Source organism: Ovis aries, chromosome 15 (assembly GCF_016772045.2).
Source record: "Ovis aries strain OAR_USU_Benz2616 breed Rambouillet chromosome 15, ARS-UI_Ramb_v3.0, whole genome shotgun sequence".
Taxonomy (NCBI): Eukaryota; Metazoa; Chordata; class Mammalia; order Artiodactyla; family Bovidae; genus Ovis; species Ovis aries.
The window spans coordinates 79,401,063-79,418,998 of NC_056068.1; the positions used below are offsets into that span (position 1 = coordinate 79,401,063).

Sequence of the window (17,936 nt, forward strand, 5' to 3'; positions counted from 1 at the left end):
TGGAGAAGGGAATGGCAACCCACTCCAGTATTCTTGCCTGGAAAATCCCATGGACGGAGGAGCCTGGCGGGCTACAGTCCACGGGGTCACAAAGAGTCGCACACGACTGGGCACATACATACACGCACACGCACACGACTGGGCACATACATACACGCACACACACATACACGCACACACACATGCACGCACACATACATACACGCACACATACATACACGCACACACACATACACGCACACACACATGCACGCACACATACATACACGCACACATACATACACGCACACATACATACACGCACACACACATACACGCACACGCACACGACTGGGCACATACATACACGCACACATACATACACGCACACACACATACACGCACACATACATACACGCACACATACACACACACACATACACGCACACACATACACGCACACACACACGCACACACACATACACGCACACATACATACACACATACACGCACACACACATACACGCACACACACATACACGCACACACACATACACGCACACACACGCACACACATATACGCACACACACGTACACGCACACGCACACACAGAGTTAGTTTCACCCGTAATGTGCACAGCCACGTAGAGGAAACGCGCTGGCTTTAGAAGCCGAAGGACAAGTGCAATCCAAGTCCTTGCTGACTGTGAGCCGGCAGGTAGACCCCGTCACCACCACAGGCATCCCCGAATGGCACGACACCCACCTCACTGTGTTCAGTGAGAATGAAACGTGATCACTCTGATCGGTCTTCCGCGTGGTTCCGGGCACACGGCAGAGAAAGCTCAGAGAGCGAGTTCTTGAACGGCGGGGTGGGGGTTTGCAGATCCAGCACTAGGTCTTGGCCAGGTGAGTCACCCTGGACCAGCCATTAGCCCCTAGAGCCAGTCACGCCCTTATCCCACTGGCTTGTGAGATGCAGTGTCTGAAAGCATTTATCATCATCATCATCATCGTCTCAGCCACGCCTTCTGTCATGAGGGACCTTAGTTCCCTGACCAGGGTTCAAACCTGCGTCCCCTGTATTGGAAGCACAAAGTCCCAACCAGCGGACTCTGAGAGAAGTTCCTAAAAGCACTTTTTAAAGCCGCTCTACAAAGCCCTTTCGGAATCAGTGTGTTCCTCCACAGTGTCGGCACCAGGGAGCCTCTCTCGGGGCCTGCTTTGTTCCAGACCTTGTTCTCAGCCCCTGACGCGTGTGACTTCACCGTTTTCGTAGCAGGACTTCGTATTATGCTCACTCACAGGTGAAGGAGTCGACTCTCAGAGAGGTTAAGTGGCTGTCCCAAGTTGGGCGGCTGGCAAGTGGCCGAAGCAGGCTTTGAATCCAAGCGGGCCGAGACGCCCATGGCAAGGCGCACACCCGTCTGGGAGAGGACTCCCAGAGAAAGAGAGCGGTGGAAGCCTGGAGTCCAGCGTGGCTCACACTGTCCCCCGCGTCAGACTCACTTAGAGGAGTAATTTAGAAGGCAGCCTCCCGGGACCTAGTCCTGAGCTGCTGATTCTCTGCGTTCAGGGCCAGGCCTGGAAATCTGCCTCCTTAACAAACCCTCCAGGTTTTGGCTGTGCAGGCGGCCAGCTGAACACACGGGGAGGACCGCGGCGGGAGTCCCGCCCCACCGTCAGGCAGGGCTGGGCGGTGAACGAGGGCTGCAGGGCTCTGGGGGACCCTGAGGGTTTAAGCAGGAGAGACAGGAGCCCGCAGCGGGTCTGCGCCTTCCCCTCTGGCCTCCAGGTTCGCCAAGTACTACAAGATGGACAACGGCAGTGAGTACCGCACCCTGCTGAAGGCTTTCGGCATCCGCTTCGACGTGCTGGTGTACGGGGACGTGAGTTCTGGGCCGGGGGCGAGGGGCCTGCTGCTGACCCGCCCAGAGACCCTCGCTGGTCACATTTCCGCAGCGCGGTGGGGGTGGGGGGCGCCCACTGGTCCCCCGAGAAGCCTTCTGGCTCCACGGCCGCCCTGGCTGGGAGTCCAGGTTAAGCCTCAGGCTTCACCCGGCCCTGCTGGGCGCCCTGCGCGCTCACGTTGGTCTTCGTGCACCAGGCTGGCAAGTTCAACATCATCCCCACCATCATCAGCTCCGTGGCGGCCTTCACCTCGGTGGGAGTGGTGAGTGGGAGCCCTCCAGGCTCGGTCACGCCCGGGGCGCAGGGTGGGCGGTGGGTGGGGAGCAGGCCAGCCTGGAGAAGGAGGGGGGGCCCTTTTCTGCCTGGAGCCATCCCCTCCGTGCTGGGCCAGCATCTCCTGTCCTGACACCCACGTGGCCAGCGCCCCCACCCCTGTTACCAAGTCGGAGTTCCCCATCACCGTGAAGGTGGCGGAGTTTGGGGTGGTTGCTGGAGACCCCAGGGTTCCCAGACCTGAGAGCAGAGCAGGCGCAGAGCCCTGCTCCCCGGGGTCGGGCGCACGCCCCCCGCCCCGCCCATCCCCCCCCTCCCCCGCATTCCCTCGGCTTCTCCCCGCGCATTTCAGGGTGGGCCCACCCCCCGGAGCTGCGGAGGTGGGTCCCAGAGACAGAGCAAAGCCCTCGGGCGTTTTCCTAAAGGAAGGTCAGCCGGGCTGCTCTGGAGGGCACGCCGCACCCCTAGGGCCGTCCCGCTTCCCGCAACGCTGTCCCGGCCTGCCGCAGCGCTCAGGGCCGCCCGCTGTCCCTCCAGGGCACCGTCCTCTGCGACATCATCCTGCTGAACTTCCTCAAGGGGGCCGACCAGTACAAGGCTAGGAAGTTCGAGGAGGTGAGTGGTGGGGGGCGGGGGAGCTGGACCCTGGACTCTCCTGGGTCCACGAAGGGGCGTTCACTGGGCCTCAGCGCATGTCGGGTGTCCCACGGGCAGACCTTGGCCGAGCGCGGGGTGTGGTCATTGCTCTCAGCATCCCCACCCGCTCGTCGCCCCTCGGGGGTGGGCAGACCCTGCCGCGGCTTGCCTCGGGGTTCGCTTTGCTCTTTGGGGGCACACCCATCTGCCCTCGCTCCCCCCGGCCCCGGCCATGAGCCGCGACAGCTGAGTCGGCCGCACGGGGGCCCACGGGAGGACCCCACCCGTGGTCGGAGCCCGCTCACGCCAGCCCTTCTGCCTGCAGGTGAGTGAGACGACGCTGAGGGTCCCAGCCTCTGCCCACCCCCGGGACACCGGCGACCAGACCACGGAGGAGAAGCAGTCCACGGACTCGGGCGCCTACTCTATCGGCCACTAAGGCCTCTCCCGCCGGCCGCACGCTCAGCCTGGGGCGCCCAGCCTCCCAACGGGAGACCCCGAGGGGCGCCGGGGGGCGGGAGGGGGAGCGGCTCTCATTTCTGCTGCTCACTCACAGCGGCCACAGCCAAGGCCTGGGCCTGACCGCCCCGCCACCCTGCAGATGGGTCCAGCTCCCACGAAGACCCCCATCTCACCTGCACCCCCTGCCTCACCCCCTTCTGCTTCCCCAGACCCCAGGGCGGTGGCACCTGGCCGTCCCCCTTCCAAAGAGTAAGAGATAAAAATAGGAATAAGCGTGAGCCACAGGAGCCCAGCAAGTGCCAGGCACCTTCGCACGTGTTAGCTCATTTACTCCTTAGAATAGTCCTGTGAGGTAGTTATTAGGTTCCCTTTTCTGAAGATAAATGGAGACTCAGAGAGGCTGAGTCGTTTGCCCCGGGACACACAGCCAGGAATCGAGAGGGCTGGGATTTGGACCCGGATCTGACTCACTCCATCACCCCCAGCCCACCAGGAGACAGGGCACACCCGGAGGCGTCTGCCCTTCCCCTTCAGCCTCCCGGACCTTGGCCACAGTCCGTTTCTGCTTCCTTAGGAGCGCGGCCCTTGCAGTCCCCAGGAACTCAGGCAGGCCCCATGTCAGACGGGGCTGTAGGGTCCCTTTCTCTGACTTGGGTGGATCCCAGATGCAGAAGGAAACAGGAGACGTAACTGTCAGTGAATTTTTCCTTCCCCCACCTCAAGCCGGAGAAGGGAAACTTCTCGTTTTCTCTGGGACACCCCCAGGGTCATACACATCCAGGCCCCTCACTCAGGAGCCCAGCTAGGCACCCACTCCCCTGCCTGGGGCGGGGTGGGCTTCCCCACCCGGCGCCCTGTTCCAGGAGGTCAGCGGGTCTTCCCCATCACATGGACGAAAAGGTCGGGTGAGACCCGGCGCCCCGTGAGCAGCCAATCAGCGGGCCTACCCCCTGGGGCCCGAACGAGGTGGTCGGCCTTCTGACATCAGAAACTAAAGGGGCTGTAGGGACCCTCTTGTCTGATTCTCTTCCTTACAGATGAACAAACTGAGGCTCGTTTGTGGAAATGGCTCGTCTGTGGTCCTGCAGTTAGCGAACCAGAGGCGTCCTGCCCCTCGGGGGTGGGGGGTGGGGAGCCAGGAGCGGACGCAGGCAGCCCGGGTGCCTCCCTGTGCCCAGTCGCCCCCTCCCCTCTGCGGTAGGGGCCCAGAAAGGTCACCAGCAGCAAGGGCCAGCTAAGCATCATGAAGCGTGTGCTAAGTCGCTCAGCCTTGCCCAACTCTGAGACCCTGTGGGCTGTATGTAGGCCCCCAGGCTCCTCTGTCCACAGGATTCTCCAGGCAAGAATCCTGGAGTGTGCTGCCATGCCCTCGTCCAGGGCATCTTCCCGACCCAGGGGTCGAACCACAGTCCCTTACATGTCCCCCTTTGGTGGGTGGGTTCTTTACCACTGGCGCCCCCTGGGAAGCCCTTATGAAGCCTGAGGTCTACGCTCTGTGTCATCTTTTGGAAAAAACTACAACATGAGACATGGGAGAGGGCTGGTGCCGCTGATCGGCTCAGGAGTGGGAGTCCCACCAGTTTCATGGGAGACGCCGCAGAAAAGTGGGCGCCCAGGCCAGACCATGAGGTCTTAGCAGAGCTTGATTGTACAGGGAGGGCTGGTCCCTCCAGAGAAGGTGCAGGGAAATGGGGGTCAGGGCAGCTGAGGGGGTCGCTTGGGAAGGCCTGACCCCCGTGACCCCCACCCCACGGGGAGAAGGGGTGAGATTTCCCCGCAGGGGGCCCATCAGCCCTTTCCCTGCTCTGCCTTCAGTCCAGCCCCTGTCCTCAGGATGCTGGGGTGACACCTCCCCAGGTACCAGCCAGAGGATGAGGCAGCGTCCGGAGACCTGAACAGTAGAGATGTCAGTGAAGGCAGAGCTGACCTCTCCAGCCAGGAGCCCCGCCAGCGTTCCCGGTGAACCCAGCTCTCAGGAGACTGGGCCGAGGCTGGGGTCACAGCGATGCTTGTTCTCTGATGAGGGGATGGAGGCGGCTCCGTCCCGGGGGCACCCTCTCCTGCTGCCCCTCCCTTCCCTCCAGACTGCGAGGGTCCTCCTACGGGTGCCTCAGCTCATCCCAGGCCTGAACTCATGGATGTGTGACCCTGCGTGACCCTAATGTCTTCCCCGCGGCCGAACTAGGTCACGGTTCCCTGCGCAAGACTTGGGGCTGGTATCAAGAGCAGCCCCAGCACCGGCCCACCCCTGCCGCGTCACATGCACTCAGCACACGCGCCAGCGACTCCTCGCCAACCTGGATAAGCTTGCTGCCCCCTCCACCCCTGTGCTGTGCTCAGCTGTGTCCAACTCTCTGCGACCTCATGGACTGCAGCCCACCAACTTCCTCTGTCCACTGGAGCAGGTTGCCATTTCCTTCTCCAGGGGATCTTCCCGACCCAGGGATCAAACCCCTGTCTCCTGCATCTCCGACACTGGCAGGCAGATTCTTTACCACGGGTGCCACCTGGGAAGCCCAAGCTTGCTGTGAACCAGTGAAGTGGCTCAGTCGTGTCCAACTCTTTGCAACTCCATGGACTGTAGCCTACCAGGCTCCTCCTTGCCATAGAATTTTCCAGGCAAGCGTACTGGAGTGGGTTATTTCCTTCTCCAGGGGATCTTCCCGACCCTGGGATCGAACCCAGGTCTCCCACATTGCAGGCAGACACTTTACCATCTGAGCTACCAGGGAAGAGCTTGCTGTGGTTTGTCATTAGTCCTGATAGAAAAATAAATTTGCAATACGTGGACATTTGAACCAGAACCCACACTCATTCCTAACAGCTCAGCAGCAAAGCTTACATTCCGTGATAACCCGCCATCACCAAGCAGTGGGTTAAATGCGCAGTAAGTAGCCTTTGTCTAATTCAACTTTCATTTTGTTGAAGAAATTAAGGCTAAGGTTTTAGACTAAAATGGTAGATCTGGGACTCGAACCCAGACCTTTATGACCCTGGAGTCTAGGATCCTGACTTGCGTGCCACGTCCAGCTGGGAAAAAATGAAGAAATTTGTTGGCCCCTTCTTTTCTATATGTTAGGCAAAAACAGTTCTTATTGCTGCAGGAAAAAAGTGTGAAATCTCAGAATGTTGTGCAATTAAGTAGGTCAGACAGCCCTTCCACTTGGTAGCTATGCCTTCTGAGACACGTGAACCCCCAGATCACTATGGCAAGGGAAGCGAGAACTGGAAGGTCACGGGTGACCATAGAGGGTCATTTAAAGGCCAGGCCTGGGACGTCCCTGGTGGTCCAGTGGCTACGACTCCACGTCACCCAATGCAGGGGGCCTGGGTTCGATCCCCAGTCAGGGAACTCTTACAACTAAGAGTTCGCATGAGCAATGAAGACCAAACATCCAGCGTGCCGCAACTGAGACCCAGTGCAGCCAAATAAATAAATGAATATTTAATAAGTAAACAAATAAATGCCATGCGCGGCCTTCATATCACTTCCAACCGCCTCTCACTGGTCAGACTCAGTGCTCTGCTGCAGGACCCAGCTTTATTGCAAAGAATACCGGGGAGATACAGCCTTCCCGGGCCCCCAGGGAGAAGAGAAAATGATGTACCGGGGAGATGCAGCCTTCCTGGGCCTCCAGGAAGAGAAAATGGTGAACACAGCACTCCGGGCTGCGCTGGCTCCTTTTCTTTTTTTTTCTTTTTTTTTTTTTGAGAACTCTATTCATTTATATTCAATTTAAATTTATTTATTTTAATTGGAGGCTAGTTACTTGACAATGTGATGCAGGATGCTTGGGGCTGGTGCGCTGGGATGACGCAGAGGGTGGCACAGGGAGGGAGGCGGGAGGGGGCTCAGGATGGGGGCACGCTGACTCCTCCCCAGCAGTTCTTCTCCACAGCCCCTCCCCCCCACGTGTGTGCAAACGGTCACACGCATTCTTCCCTCTGTGTTCCTTCTCACAAAACCTTTTTCTTGGCAAGTTATCAATCAGTCTTCCAGAGGTATTAATAGACAACACACTCAGGAGTTTCTTCTAAGAATATTTGCTTTTCAGTCAAGGATTTCAAAGGTGAACGGCCTTAAACAGCCAAAGGAATGAATATATAATGGTTGAACTTGAGAATGACTAACAGACAGGACTGGATTCTTGAAGCACATCTTATCTACTGCCCTGGCCTACCTCAAGCAAGCTTCAGTCGGGAAGGGTCTGAGCCCTCCTGCCACCCCTTTCTCCTCCCTCCCTCTCTGATCTTGGCTGGCAGTATATTGGGACACTGGGATTAGCTAGAGTCCATTCCCTGTCAAGGAGATAAGTGAAGGCTGAGAGGAGGGAATCTGGCTCCCCTGGTGGTTCAGACAGTAACGCATCTCCCTGTAACGTGGGAGATCTGGGTTCAGTCCCTGGGTCGGGAAGATTCCCTGGAGAAGGGAATGGGAACCCACCCCCGTATTCTTGCCTGAGAATTCCCATGGAGAGAGCGGCCTGGTGGGCTACAGTCCATGGGGTCACACAGAGTCGGACACAACTGGGCGAGTAACACTTTCACTGCCATTGAGCAAGACCCAGAAACACCGTTCCCAGAGCCACCTGTGCAGAGCTCAGCCTTCCCTCCCCGCCACCCCACCCCAGCGCTCCTGCTTCTTTTAGAAGGGCAGTCTCAAGAACCAGCTTGTTGGACTTCCCTGACAAAGACTCAGGACTTCGCTGATAAAGATTCCCTGGTGGCACAGCAGATAGAGAGCCTGCCTGCCAGGGCAGGGACACAGGTTCGGTCCCTGGGCCAGGAAGATGTCACACGCGGCGGAGCGAGTCCAGCCCGTGCGCCTGGAGCCTGCGTCGGCAAGAGGAGGCGCCCCCGCAGTGAGCAGCCCGAGCACCACAGTGCGGACTGGCCCCCGTTCTCTGCAGCCAGAGGAAGCCTGGCCCGGCAACAAAGGCCCAGCGCAGCCAAAACAGGCAAATCAATCCTAAAAACAAAAAGAACTAGGCTGTAGCAGTTTGCAAAGCAGGGACATGGGTGTGGCCTGACCCCAAGGCAGCTCCCCTGCCCTGCCCTTGGAGAGATGGAGACGCTGTGATTAGGAGCCTCCTGACCCAATCTCCATGCAAGGCAGATGGACAGACCCCTCCACTGAGGACAGGCCTCTTCACCCAGAGGCAGTCCCCGGGACCCAGCCCTGGTGTGGTTAAGACAACGCCTAGGCCCGTTCTCCTCTTTCCAGAGGCCTGCTCACATCCGAGGGCCTCGACCCTGCGGCTTCCACACCAGCCGCGTCCCCGGCGGTCTCCCGTCCCGTCTGCTCCATCAACGCCAGCACCTTCAGAAGCCAAGCGCAGCCTGCAAACCTGCTTCTCTTCCCTATCTCTCTCCCACGCCTCGTTTGCTGCCCGGCTCTCGGGCACGGCTCGTGCAGTCCTCATCGCAGCACACACGCGAGCTCAGAGTTCCAGCAGGCGTGTGGGGTCGAGTTCCCCATCCAAGGATCAAACCCAGGCTTCCCGAATTAGCATAGTCTTATCCTCCGGACCACCAGGGAAGTCCCCAGACCGTGCAGTCCTAAGACTCCACGTCTCATCCGAGGCCTGTACAGACAGATAAACACACACACATACGCACAAAAGCAGAATGGTAGGCAGATCTGTTCAGACACGTGGACACGCACACACACTCCCAACCATGCTGGCCACAAGGAGGCGTGCGACACAGATCGGGTGTCTAAGGCACCAAGTGATGCAGACACACGCCCAGGGGTGTGCACGGGCATCCAAGCATCTCCACAGAGATGTAGGAAATGGGCACACAAGCAACGCACAAATGCGTGCTGACTCACACAGATTCACGCACATTTACAGGCACAGACTCACACGTACGCAGACATACCCAGGAATCCAAAGACCGACTCATGCACACACCCAGACACCCACACACCCGTGTACGCGCGAGCCCCAGACATCCTTGAACATGCTCCCCGGGCCCCACGTGGAGCGACACCCCCAGGCAGTCTCTCTCACTCTCCCTCTCACCACCCAGGGCTCTCTGCCCTCTGAACACCAGCTGGCAGTCTCAGCTTCCTGCCTCATCAACCTCCAATCCTTTCTTCAACAAAGCTAAGCCCAGAACACTGTTCTGTCTCAGTGACCCCAGGACCTGAGAAGATGGAAGAAGCTGGGGAGACCCGGGGCTGGAGAGCCAGCCCTGGAGCCACCTGGCTGCACACGGCCTGACTTGGGCCCCGAGCCCCTCGGGGAGTGAGGCAGCTCCCTGCTGAGACGGTGGCCCCTCCAGGGAGGGGAGGGAGCCTGGGGACAAGAGAGGGGACGCAGGATGGAGGGAAGCGAGGAGGACAGCCTCCCATGAGGATACGGTCGGGGAGCTGTCTCGGAGAAAGCTGGGCCTTGGACTCACCCACAGGCGGCTGAATTAAATTCTGAATCAAAGCCACCCATTGCTGTCCATCTTAGTTCAGGGATTCCTGAAATGTCAGTGTTCACTCTTAGCATCTCCTGCTTGACCACATCCAATTTACCTTGCTTCATGGACCTAACATCCCAGGTTCCTATGCAATACTGTTCTTTACAGCGTCGGACTTCACCTTCACCGCCAGGCACATCCACAGCTGAGCTGTGTTTCCATGTTGGCCCAGCCTCTTCATTCTTTCTGAGGCTATTCGCCAGTAGCATACTGGGCACATTCCAACCTGGGGGGCTCTTCTTCCGGTGTCCTATCCTTTAGCCTTTTCATACTGTTCACGGGGTTCTCAAGGCAGTAATACTGGAATGGCTTGCCATCCCTTCTCCAGTGGACCTCGTCTTGTCAGAACTCTCTGCCATGACCCGTCCGTCTTGGGTGGCCCTACACGGCATGGCTCAGAGTTTCACTGAGTTAGACAAGGCTGTGGTCCTTGTGATCATTTTGCTTAGCATTCTGTGATTGGAGTTTTCTTTCTGGAGTCTTTGGGTTTGTGGTTCTTCCTTCTTCTGTCTGCCTTTTGTCAGATAAGGATAAGAGGCTTGTGCAACCATCCTGGTGGGAGAGACCAGCTGTGGGAACAACTTGGTGTTGCTCTGGAGGGCAGGGCCATGCTCAGCATATTTTTAATCCAATTGTTTTCTATGAAGTCCTGCAAGAATTTCTAGGACTAACACACCAAAAAAGACATCCTTTTTGTCATAAGGGATTAGAACGCAAAAGTAGGAGGTCAAGAGATACCTGGAATAACAGGCAAATTTGGCCTTGGTGTACAGAGTGAAGCAGGGCAAAATGGAAACTCCAATCACAGAATCCTAAGCAGAATGATCACACGGACCACAGCCTTGTCTAGAGTTTGCCAAGAGAATGTACTGGTCATAGCAAACACCGTCTTCCAACAACACCAGAGAAGACTCTACACATGGACATCACCAGATGGTCAATACCAAAATCAGATTGGTTGTATTCTCTGCAGCTGAAGATGGAGAAGCTCTGTACAGTCAGCAAAAAGCAAGACTTGGAACTGACTGTGGCTCAGATCATGAACTCCTTATTGCTTAATTCAGACTTAAATTGAGGAAAGTAGGGAAAGCGACTAGGCCATTCAGGTTTGACCGAAACCAAATCCCTTATGATTATACAGTGGAGGTGACAAATAGATTCAAAGGGTTCTATCCGGCAGAGAGAGTGCCTGAAGAACTACGGACAGGGGTCCATAACATTGGACAGGAGGCAGCAGCCAGAACCATTACAAAGAAACAGACATTCACGACAGCAAAGCGGCTGCCTGAAGAGGCTTTACAAACAGCTGTGAAAAGAAGAGAAGCAAGAGGGAAAGGAGAAAGGGAAAGATATCCCCAACTGAATGCAGAGTTCCAGAGAACAGCAAGGAGAGAGAAGGCTCTCTTGAATGAACAATACAAAGAAACAGAGGAAATCAACAGAATGGGAAAGACTAGAGTTCTCCTCAAGAAAATTGGAGATACCAAGGGATCGATTCATGTAAAGACGGGCACAATAAAAGACAGAAACAGCAAGGACCTAGCAGAAGCAAATTAAAAAGAGGTGGCAAGAATACATAGAACTATACAAAAAGATCTTAATGGCCCGAATAATCACAAATCTCGAGCCACTCACCTAGAGCCAGACATCCTGGAACGTGAAGTCAAATGGGCCTTAGAAAGTCTCACTACGAATAAAGTTAGTGACGGTGATAGAATTCCAGCTGAGCTGCATAAAATCCTGAAAGATGATGCTGTCAAAGTGCTTCACTCAATACACCAGCAAATTTGGAAAACTCAGCAGTGGCCACGGGACTGGAAATTGTCGGTCTTCATTCCAGTCCCAAAGGAAGGCAATGCCAAAGAATGCTCAAACCATACAATTACGCTCATTTCATATACTGGCAAGGTAATGCACAAAATCCTTCGAGCTAGGCTTCAGCAGTATGTGAACTGAGAACTTCCAGATGTATAAGCTGGACTCAGAAGAGGCAGAGGAACCAGAGATCAAATTGCCAACATCCTTGGATCACAGAGAAAGCAAGGGAATTCCAGGAAATTCTGCATAAGTCACAATAAACTGAGAAATTCTGAAAGAGATGGGAATACCGGACCACCTGACCTGCCTCCTAAGAAATCTGTATGCAGATCAGGAAGCAACAGTTAGAACTGGACATGGAACAATGGATTGGTTCAAAACAGGAAAAGCCTTATGTCAAGGCTATATATTGTCACCTGCTTATTTAACTTATATGCAGAGTACATCGTGAGAAATGCCAGGCTGGATGAATCACAAGCTGGAATCAAGATTGCTGGGAAAAATATCAATAACCTCAGATGTGCAGATGACACCACCCTTATGGCAGAAATTGAAGAAGAACTAAAAAGCCTCTTGATGAAAGTGAAGGAGGAGAGAGAAAGGAGAGAGAGAAAAGCTGGCTTAAAGCTCAACATTCAGAAAACTAAGATCATGGCATCCAGTCCCATCACTTTCTGCAAAATAGAAGGGGAGACGTGGAAACAGTGACAGATTTTCTTTTCTTGGAAAATCACTGCAGACGGTGACTGCCGCCTCAAAATTAAAACACGCTTATTCCTTGGAAGAAAAGCTATGGCCAACCTAGACAGCATAATAAAAAACAATTTGTCATTTTGCTGACAAAGATCGGTATACTCAAAGCTATGGTTTTCCCTGTAGCCATGTACAAATGTGAGAGTTGGACTATAAAGAAAGCTGAGTGCTGAAGAAGTGATGCTTTTGACTGTGGTGTTGGAGAAAACTCTTGAGAGTCCATTGGACTGAAAACACATCCAACGAGTCCATTCTAAAGGAGATCAGTCCTGAATATTGATTGGAAGGACTGATGCTGAAGCTGAAACTCCAATACTTTGTGAAGAGCTGACTCATTTGAAAAGACCCTGATGCTGGGAAAGATGGAAGGTGGGAGGAGAAGGGGACGACAGAGGGTGAGATGGTTGGATGGCATCACTGACTCAATGGACATGGGTTGGGGTGGACTCCGGGAGTTGGTAAAGGACAGAAAGTCTGGCGTGCTGCGGTCCATGGGGTCACAAAGAGCTGGACACGACTGAGCGCATGAGCAGCAGCAGGCGGGTGGGAGAATGGAAAACAGGGGCCAGTCTCTGAGGTGAAAACAGCCCAGGCTGGAAGAGCCAGGTGCCCTGAGAGACACTTTCTCCTCGCCCATCATGTGAGGGCCTCAGGCAGGACCTCATGGCTCCTCCAAATTCTCAAATCTGACACACCCCTGCATTTTGGAAAGCCGCCACTCTGCCCCTAAAGTGCAGGCATTATTGAATCCAAACGAAGAGGGCTCCTCAACAGAGGCATCCTCCTCCAGACCCTGGGGGGCCCTTTGGGAGCAGGACCCCCGCCCAGTCCCCGCTGCCCCCAGGGGCCACTGCAGTGAAACCCCCTGGTGCCACCTGCTCCCGCCCTGCCAGCAGGAGGCCCTCTCCAGCTGTTGCTTCTCAAAGTCCCCCCGCCCTGCCCGCAAAGCCAGAACGAGGCTTCCAGGATTCTCCAACCCAGAGGACTCCTCCACAGCGCGCAGCAAGGAGACAACAGTCAGGAGATGCTGTGAGAACGTGGCTTTATGACCCAGAGAGGCTGGGGGGCAAGGGGGCCGAGGCTGGGACCCGGCAGGCGAGGCGGGGTGCAGGGTCTCCCACCTCCGGCTTAGCGGGAGCAGATGAAGGGCAGACGCCTTTTGCACGGAGCTCGTCGCCAGCGACCCCCTGCAGGCAGAGAGCACAGTGATGTCAGTTCACCTGAGCGTGGCCTGTGTCCCCCAGTGCCCGGGCAGGCACCTCTCAGCTGACCTTTGCCTGCCAGCCTGAGGGCCGTGTGTCTCCCCATGTCCCAGCTAGCCACGATCACTGATCTCCTCCCTTGCAGAGGCAGTGTGCTACAGGCTTCCCATGGACTGTCCTTTCATCCTCACAGTGAAACCAAGAGGTCAGGGCTGTCAGCACTCCCATTTCACAGATGGGAAAACTGAGGCTTAGTGGGATTGGTAACCTGCCCTGATCTCAGCAGACAAGTAGCGAATGGAGCCAAATGTGGACCTCAGCCACCTGACTGCAGCCCGTGTGGTCTTTGCCCCTCTTCTAAACTCCCACACGTCAGGCAGCCGTGCTGTTGGGAGCTGGGGAATCATCTGTCAGCTGGCCCTGGTTCCCACATCTTTCCCGTGTCCCTCGGCCACACCTCCCATTCCCGAGTATCCCTCCCGTCTGTCCCACACTCACTCCTTGTCACCGTCCCCTCAGAGGAAGGGAAGGAGCCTCGCTGAGTCTGGAGGACACAGAGCCCCCAGCCCCATCCAGGACCCCTCTCTGTGGCTCTGAGGATCCCTGCCCCTCAGCCCTGCTCACACACAGGGTGGGGTTCTCTAGTGGGGCAGGGTGTGAGGGGAGGCGTGTCTGTGCAGCTCAAAGGGGTGTGTGTGCGAGTTCACCCACTCTTGTCCTGGTGCCTGGCCCCCTCACCTCTGGTGCACAGGGCTACACAGCGGCCTCTCCCACACGTAGGTTGTCCTGCAGCCCAGTAGGTAAAATTCCAACAACTCCCATCAGTCCAGATAAATCTTCCGCACCGTAACTAGAGAAGAGAGAGCCTTGGTGAGAGGGCACAGGTCCAGGAAGACAGGCGCTGGGGCTCCTGAAAGTCCCCTCAGCATCCCTTCTGGACACTGTGTCTATAATCTCCTCTCGCTGTGTCACCTGGCTAGGACCCCCCGTACAGACACATGCCTGAGCGTTTTCAGGCAGTGACATGGAAGAGCAAACATCGCTTCCAGCTCTCAGGCACAGCAGGCTTCTCAGCCTTCACTGAGCAGACAGTCTCCTAGCGATCTGGTGGAAATGCGGATCCTGATTCGGGAGGTCTGGGGTGCGGCCCAGGGTCCTGTATTTCTCCAACTACCAGGTGATGTTGAGACTCTGGTCCCGGGACCACACGTGAGCAGCAAATGTGACGGCGCTTATTCAGGCACAGCCCCCGGGTCACTCTGAGAGAAGGACCCCCTCAGAGATGAGGACACTGAAATATGGAGGCAGGCATTCAGCCACTGAGGGACCAAGCTGGGTGTGAACTCTCGTCTCCTGATCCAGTGATCTGCTAATTAACATTTCACAGCCAGCTTTGGTGGAAAGTGTGAGGCAGAGGAAAGAAAGAACCCCGATTTATAATAATTGTCCATTTCTCTGGTGTAAGTGCATCCACCATGGCAGATTTCAAGCTGCAAGAGAGAAGCCCCTGAACATGGGTGAGGAAGAGAAGCGCTCAGTCATCACAGCTCCTAAGTCAGCACGTCTCCTAAGTCAGCACAAGCCAGCTTCCAGGCCAGGATGAGGCTCGATGGGTCAGGTGGTGCCTTGAGGCTCTCAGAAGCGCCTTCCCTGGTGGCCCAGTGTTGAAGAAGCTGCCCGCCCTTGCCGGCGCTGTGGGTTCGTCCCTGGTCCTGGAAGGCCCCGCGTGCCACAGAGCACCAACTTGCGCTCCAGCTTCTGGGCAGGGAGTCTCGATTCTGTGCGCCCCAGCAAGCAAAGCCACCTCAGTAAGAAAGCCATGCCCCACAGCCAGAGGGTGCCCCAGCCACAACTAGAGAAAGCCCGGGTGCAGCTAAATATGAATGCAGGAAAAAGGCTTTTAAAGGCCAGGGGATTGACTTCCCAGTGTTAAACCAACCTTTTTAAAAGGACAGAAAGAATGAGCTTCCTCTCCCTGGACATTGGCCCCTCACTGACCTGACCTCCGATCCAGACCTGTGCCTGGTTGATCGTTACGCACAAGCGATGGATGAGACAGTTGACACTCGAGCTGTGGATGGAGGCGAGGTTGCCTCGGTAGCACCTCCTGCAGACTCTCTGCAGAGAGAACGGGCGGGAGAGAAGACTTGTTTTCACCTTAAGTTCCTGAGTCTCCAGGACAGACCCCACATCACTTTGCAAATCAGGAATCCGGAATCTGCTGCTTCCCCTTAATCCCATCTCTGTGCCTTTATTTTAGATTTCATGGGGGCTCAGCTGGTAATAAAATCCGCGTGCAACACGGGAGACCTGGGTTTCATCACTGGGTTGGGAAGATCTCTTGCAGAAGGAAATGGCAACCCACCCAGTACTCTTGCCTGGAAAATTCCATGCACAGAGGACCCTGGTTGGCTACAGTCCATGGGGTCGCAAAGTGTAGGACAGGACTGAGCAACTTCACTTTCTTTCTTTCACTTTCTTTTCTGAAGCATATTAGGCTAAGAGAACCACTAGTCTAAATAATAAGAAACTGAACGTTGAATCCAATCCTGTCTCTCCATCCCTGGTCCCCCATAGCAGCCTTGATGCCATATACCTGAGCATTCTTAAACCTTCTTGGAGTCCGCACCATCGTGTAGCGGCAGCTCTTGCACTCAGGACTGCCTGGAAGTTGCACTGTCTCCTCTTCCTTGGGGCACTGCACGTCCTCATCTAAGTCATCTGGGTCTGAATCCCCCTCATAATCGTCATGGGCGTCCTCGGCCTGCTCTCCCCCTGAATCAAGCACCTCACCACTCAGGGCCAGCTCTCCTTCCTGCCCCCCTGAACCTTCCAGATCCTGGCTCAGGTCTGCCGGTGTCTGTGGACTGCCCATATGGGAGGCATCCTTCTCTGGAAAAAGAAATAACCCGCCATCAGACCAGGTACCACCTTCCTCCAGGACCACGGACAGCTCTGATGGCTCCACTCAGTCTTCCTAGGGACCCCATCTGGAACCAAAGACTGGAAGGATCCCTTGGGGGTTGGATGAGCCAGAATTCTTGCATCACACACAAAAATGCATGAGAACCTGATGCCAGCTGACACCACGTGCGGGTAATTTGGGAGTGAGAGATGTGAGAAGCCCTCCTCTTCACAGGTGGGTGTTTTTCCTTGCAAAGGAACCCTGGGGGAAAGTTCAGGCCACAGCTCTGGGTCCTGGAGAAATCTAACAAGAGAGGGGCTGGGGCAACTGCAGAGGGGCCTATGGCCCTGGACCTGCAAGAGCCAAAAACGACGCAGGAAAGAAGAGACGAAGATGTTTGAGAAGGGAAGGGGAGCACTCACCCAGGTAGAGAGCAGAAACTGTCCCCAGCAGGAGAAGGGGCAGCAGCAGGCAGCCTTTCATGTCCCTGCAGTCTTGTGACAGACACACAGCTCCACGTTCCCTCCTGGGGACTTGCCTAGTGTCTGCAGGGCCCCTGGAACACAGTGGAGAGGCAGGGTCTGCTCAACTGGTAGATTGAAGGGCAAAGTGGAGAGCTTCCTTGTCCCCCAGCGAACAGACCCCGAGCTGGAGGATCAGGGGAAGAACAGGGGCTCGTCAGCTCAAGTCCCTTTCCCTGAGAGCGCCTCACTGCTCCCTGGGACAGCACGCAGCTCAGGCCGGCGCTCCTGCAGGAACAGGCGTGCTCACCTTCAGGGCCAGAGTCAGACCCACTGGGGAAGAAGGGGCAGGACAGTGGTCATTATGGGCAAGGGACCAGAGTCCCCGGCGTGTCCCATACAGAGCCCGGGTTCTTCCCAGCCCCGGACCCGTCCTCCCGGGGAAGCCGAGGGACACTTGCCTCCTGAGTCTGAAGCCTCCACTCTCAGCCTCTGGCTGTTGGCACACAGAAGCTGCCCTTATACCGGGCTTTGGGGAAGTGGGAAGAGGTCAGGGGGATTGCCCCAGACTCGGGGGTTGGACAGCGGGGCTGATAAGAGGTTGGCTCAGGACTCCCACCGTTGGGCCCTGCTCTCTGCTGGGACGGGAGGGCCCTGCCTCCTGTTTGGACATAGGTGCCCTAACACCCTAGTATGCTCCTGAAGCCCCTGTGACTACTGTCCAGACTGAATTTTCATCAGTGCCCTAAAGGGTCCAGGTCTGAACAATCCTCTTCAGTCCCAGAAGCAGCCTTCCCTGGGTCAGTTTCCCAGCAAATGCCGTGGAGGATCCAGGGAGCAGGGGGAGCAGGGGGAGGAGGGGGAGGCTCAGGGGCTCGGCCTCCTGAGCTCTGGTGGGGGCCACGTGTGCGTGCTTCCTGTGGGGCACATCCCGAATCCTCACCTTCCTAAGCTCGGTCCCAGGAGAACGTGCGATCAGCCCGACTTCACTGATGTGAAGAATGAGATTAGAGAGGGCCGGTGCCTTGCCAAGTTCCTGTGGGAATGAGGGAGCTGGGATAC

The 17,936-nt window shown here is 56.2% G+C and overlaps 2 protein-coding genes across 3 annotated transcripts in view; one reads left to right on the forward strand and one right to left on the reverse strand.

The window, feature by feature from the left end:
- Window positions 1-6,051, forward strand: part of P2RX3 (purinergic receptor P2X 3) — a 37,232-nt gene extending 31,181 nt beyond the window's left edge. Inside the window, exons 9-12 of the mRNA XM_015101165.4 lie at window positions 1,775-1,868; window positions 2,087-2,152; window positions 2,701-2,778; window positions 3,125-6,051. Of these exons, the coding sequence (XP_014956651.2) occupies window positions 1,775-1,868; window positions 2,087-2,152; window positions 2,701-2,778; window positions 3,125-3,238 (352 nt within the window). The 3' untranslated portion in view covers window positions 3,239-6,051. The remainder of the gene's footprint in view (window positions 1-1,774; window positions 1,869-2,086; window positions 2,153-2,700; window positions 2,779-3,124) is intronic.
- A 7,280-nt stretch (window positions 6,052-13,331) lies between these two features.
- On the reverse strand, window positions 13,332-17,368 carry LOC101119933 (proteoglycan 3-like). Of its 2 annotated transcripts, none has more exons than XM_027979081.3 (6): window positions 17,336-17,368; window positions 16,836-16,969; window positions 16,105-16,400; window positions 15,507-15,626; window positions 14,247-14,358; window positions 13,332-13,493 (listed from the first exon to the last, which is right to left on the reverse strand). In XM_027979081.3, exons 2-6 carry the CDS (start codon window positions 16,894-16,896, stop codon window positions 13,435-13,437), a joined length of 648 nt encoding a protein of 215 aa, XP_027834882.1. In that variant the 5' UTR covers window positions 16,897-16,969; window positions 17,336-17,368; the 3' UTR covers window positions 13,332-13,434. The 2 variants fall into 2 exon arrangements, with proteins under 2 accessions (XP_027834882.1, XP_060256171.1); XM_060400188.1 differs by having other exon boundaries at window positions 17,185-17,368.
- Between the last annotated feature and the right edge of the window lie 568 nt (window positions 17,369-17,936).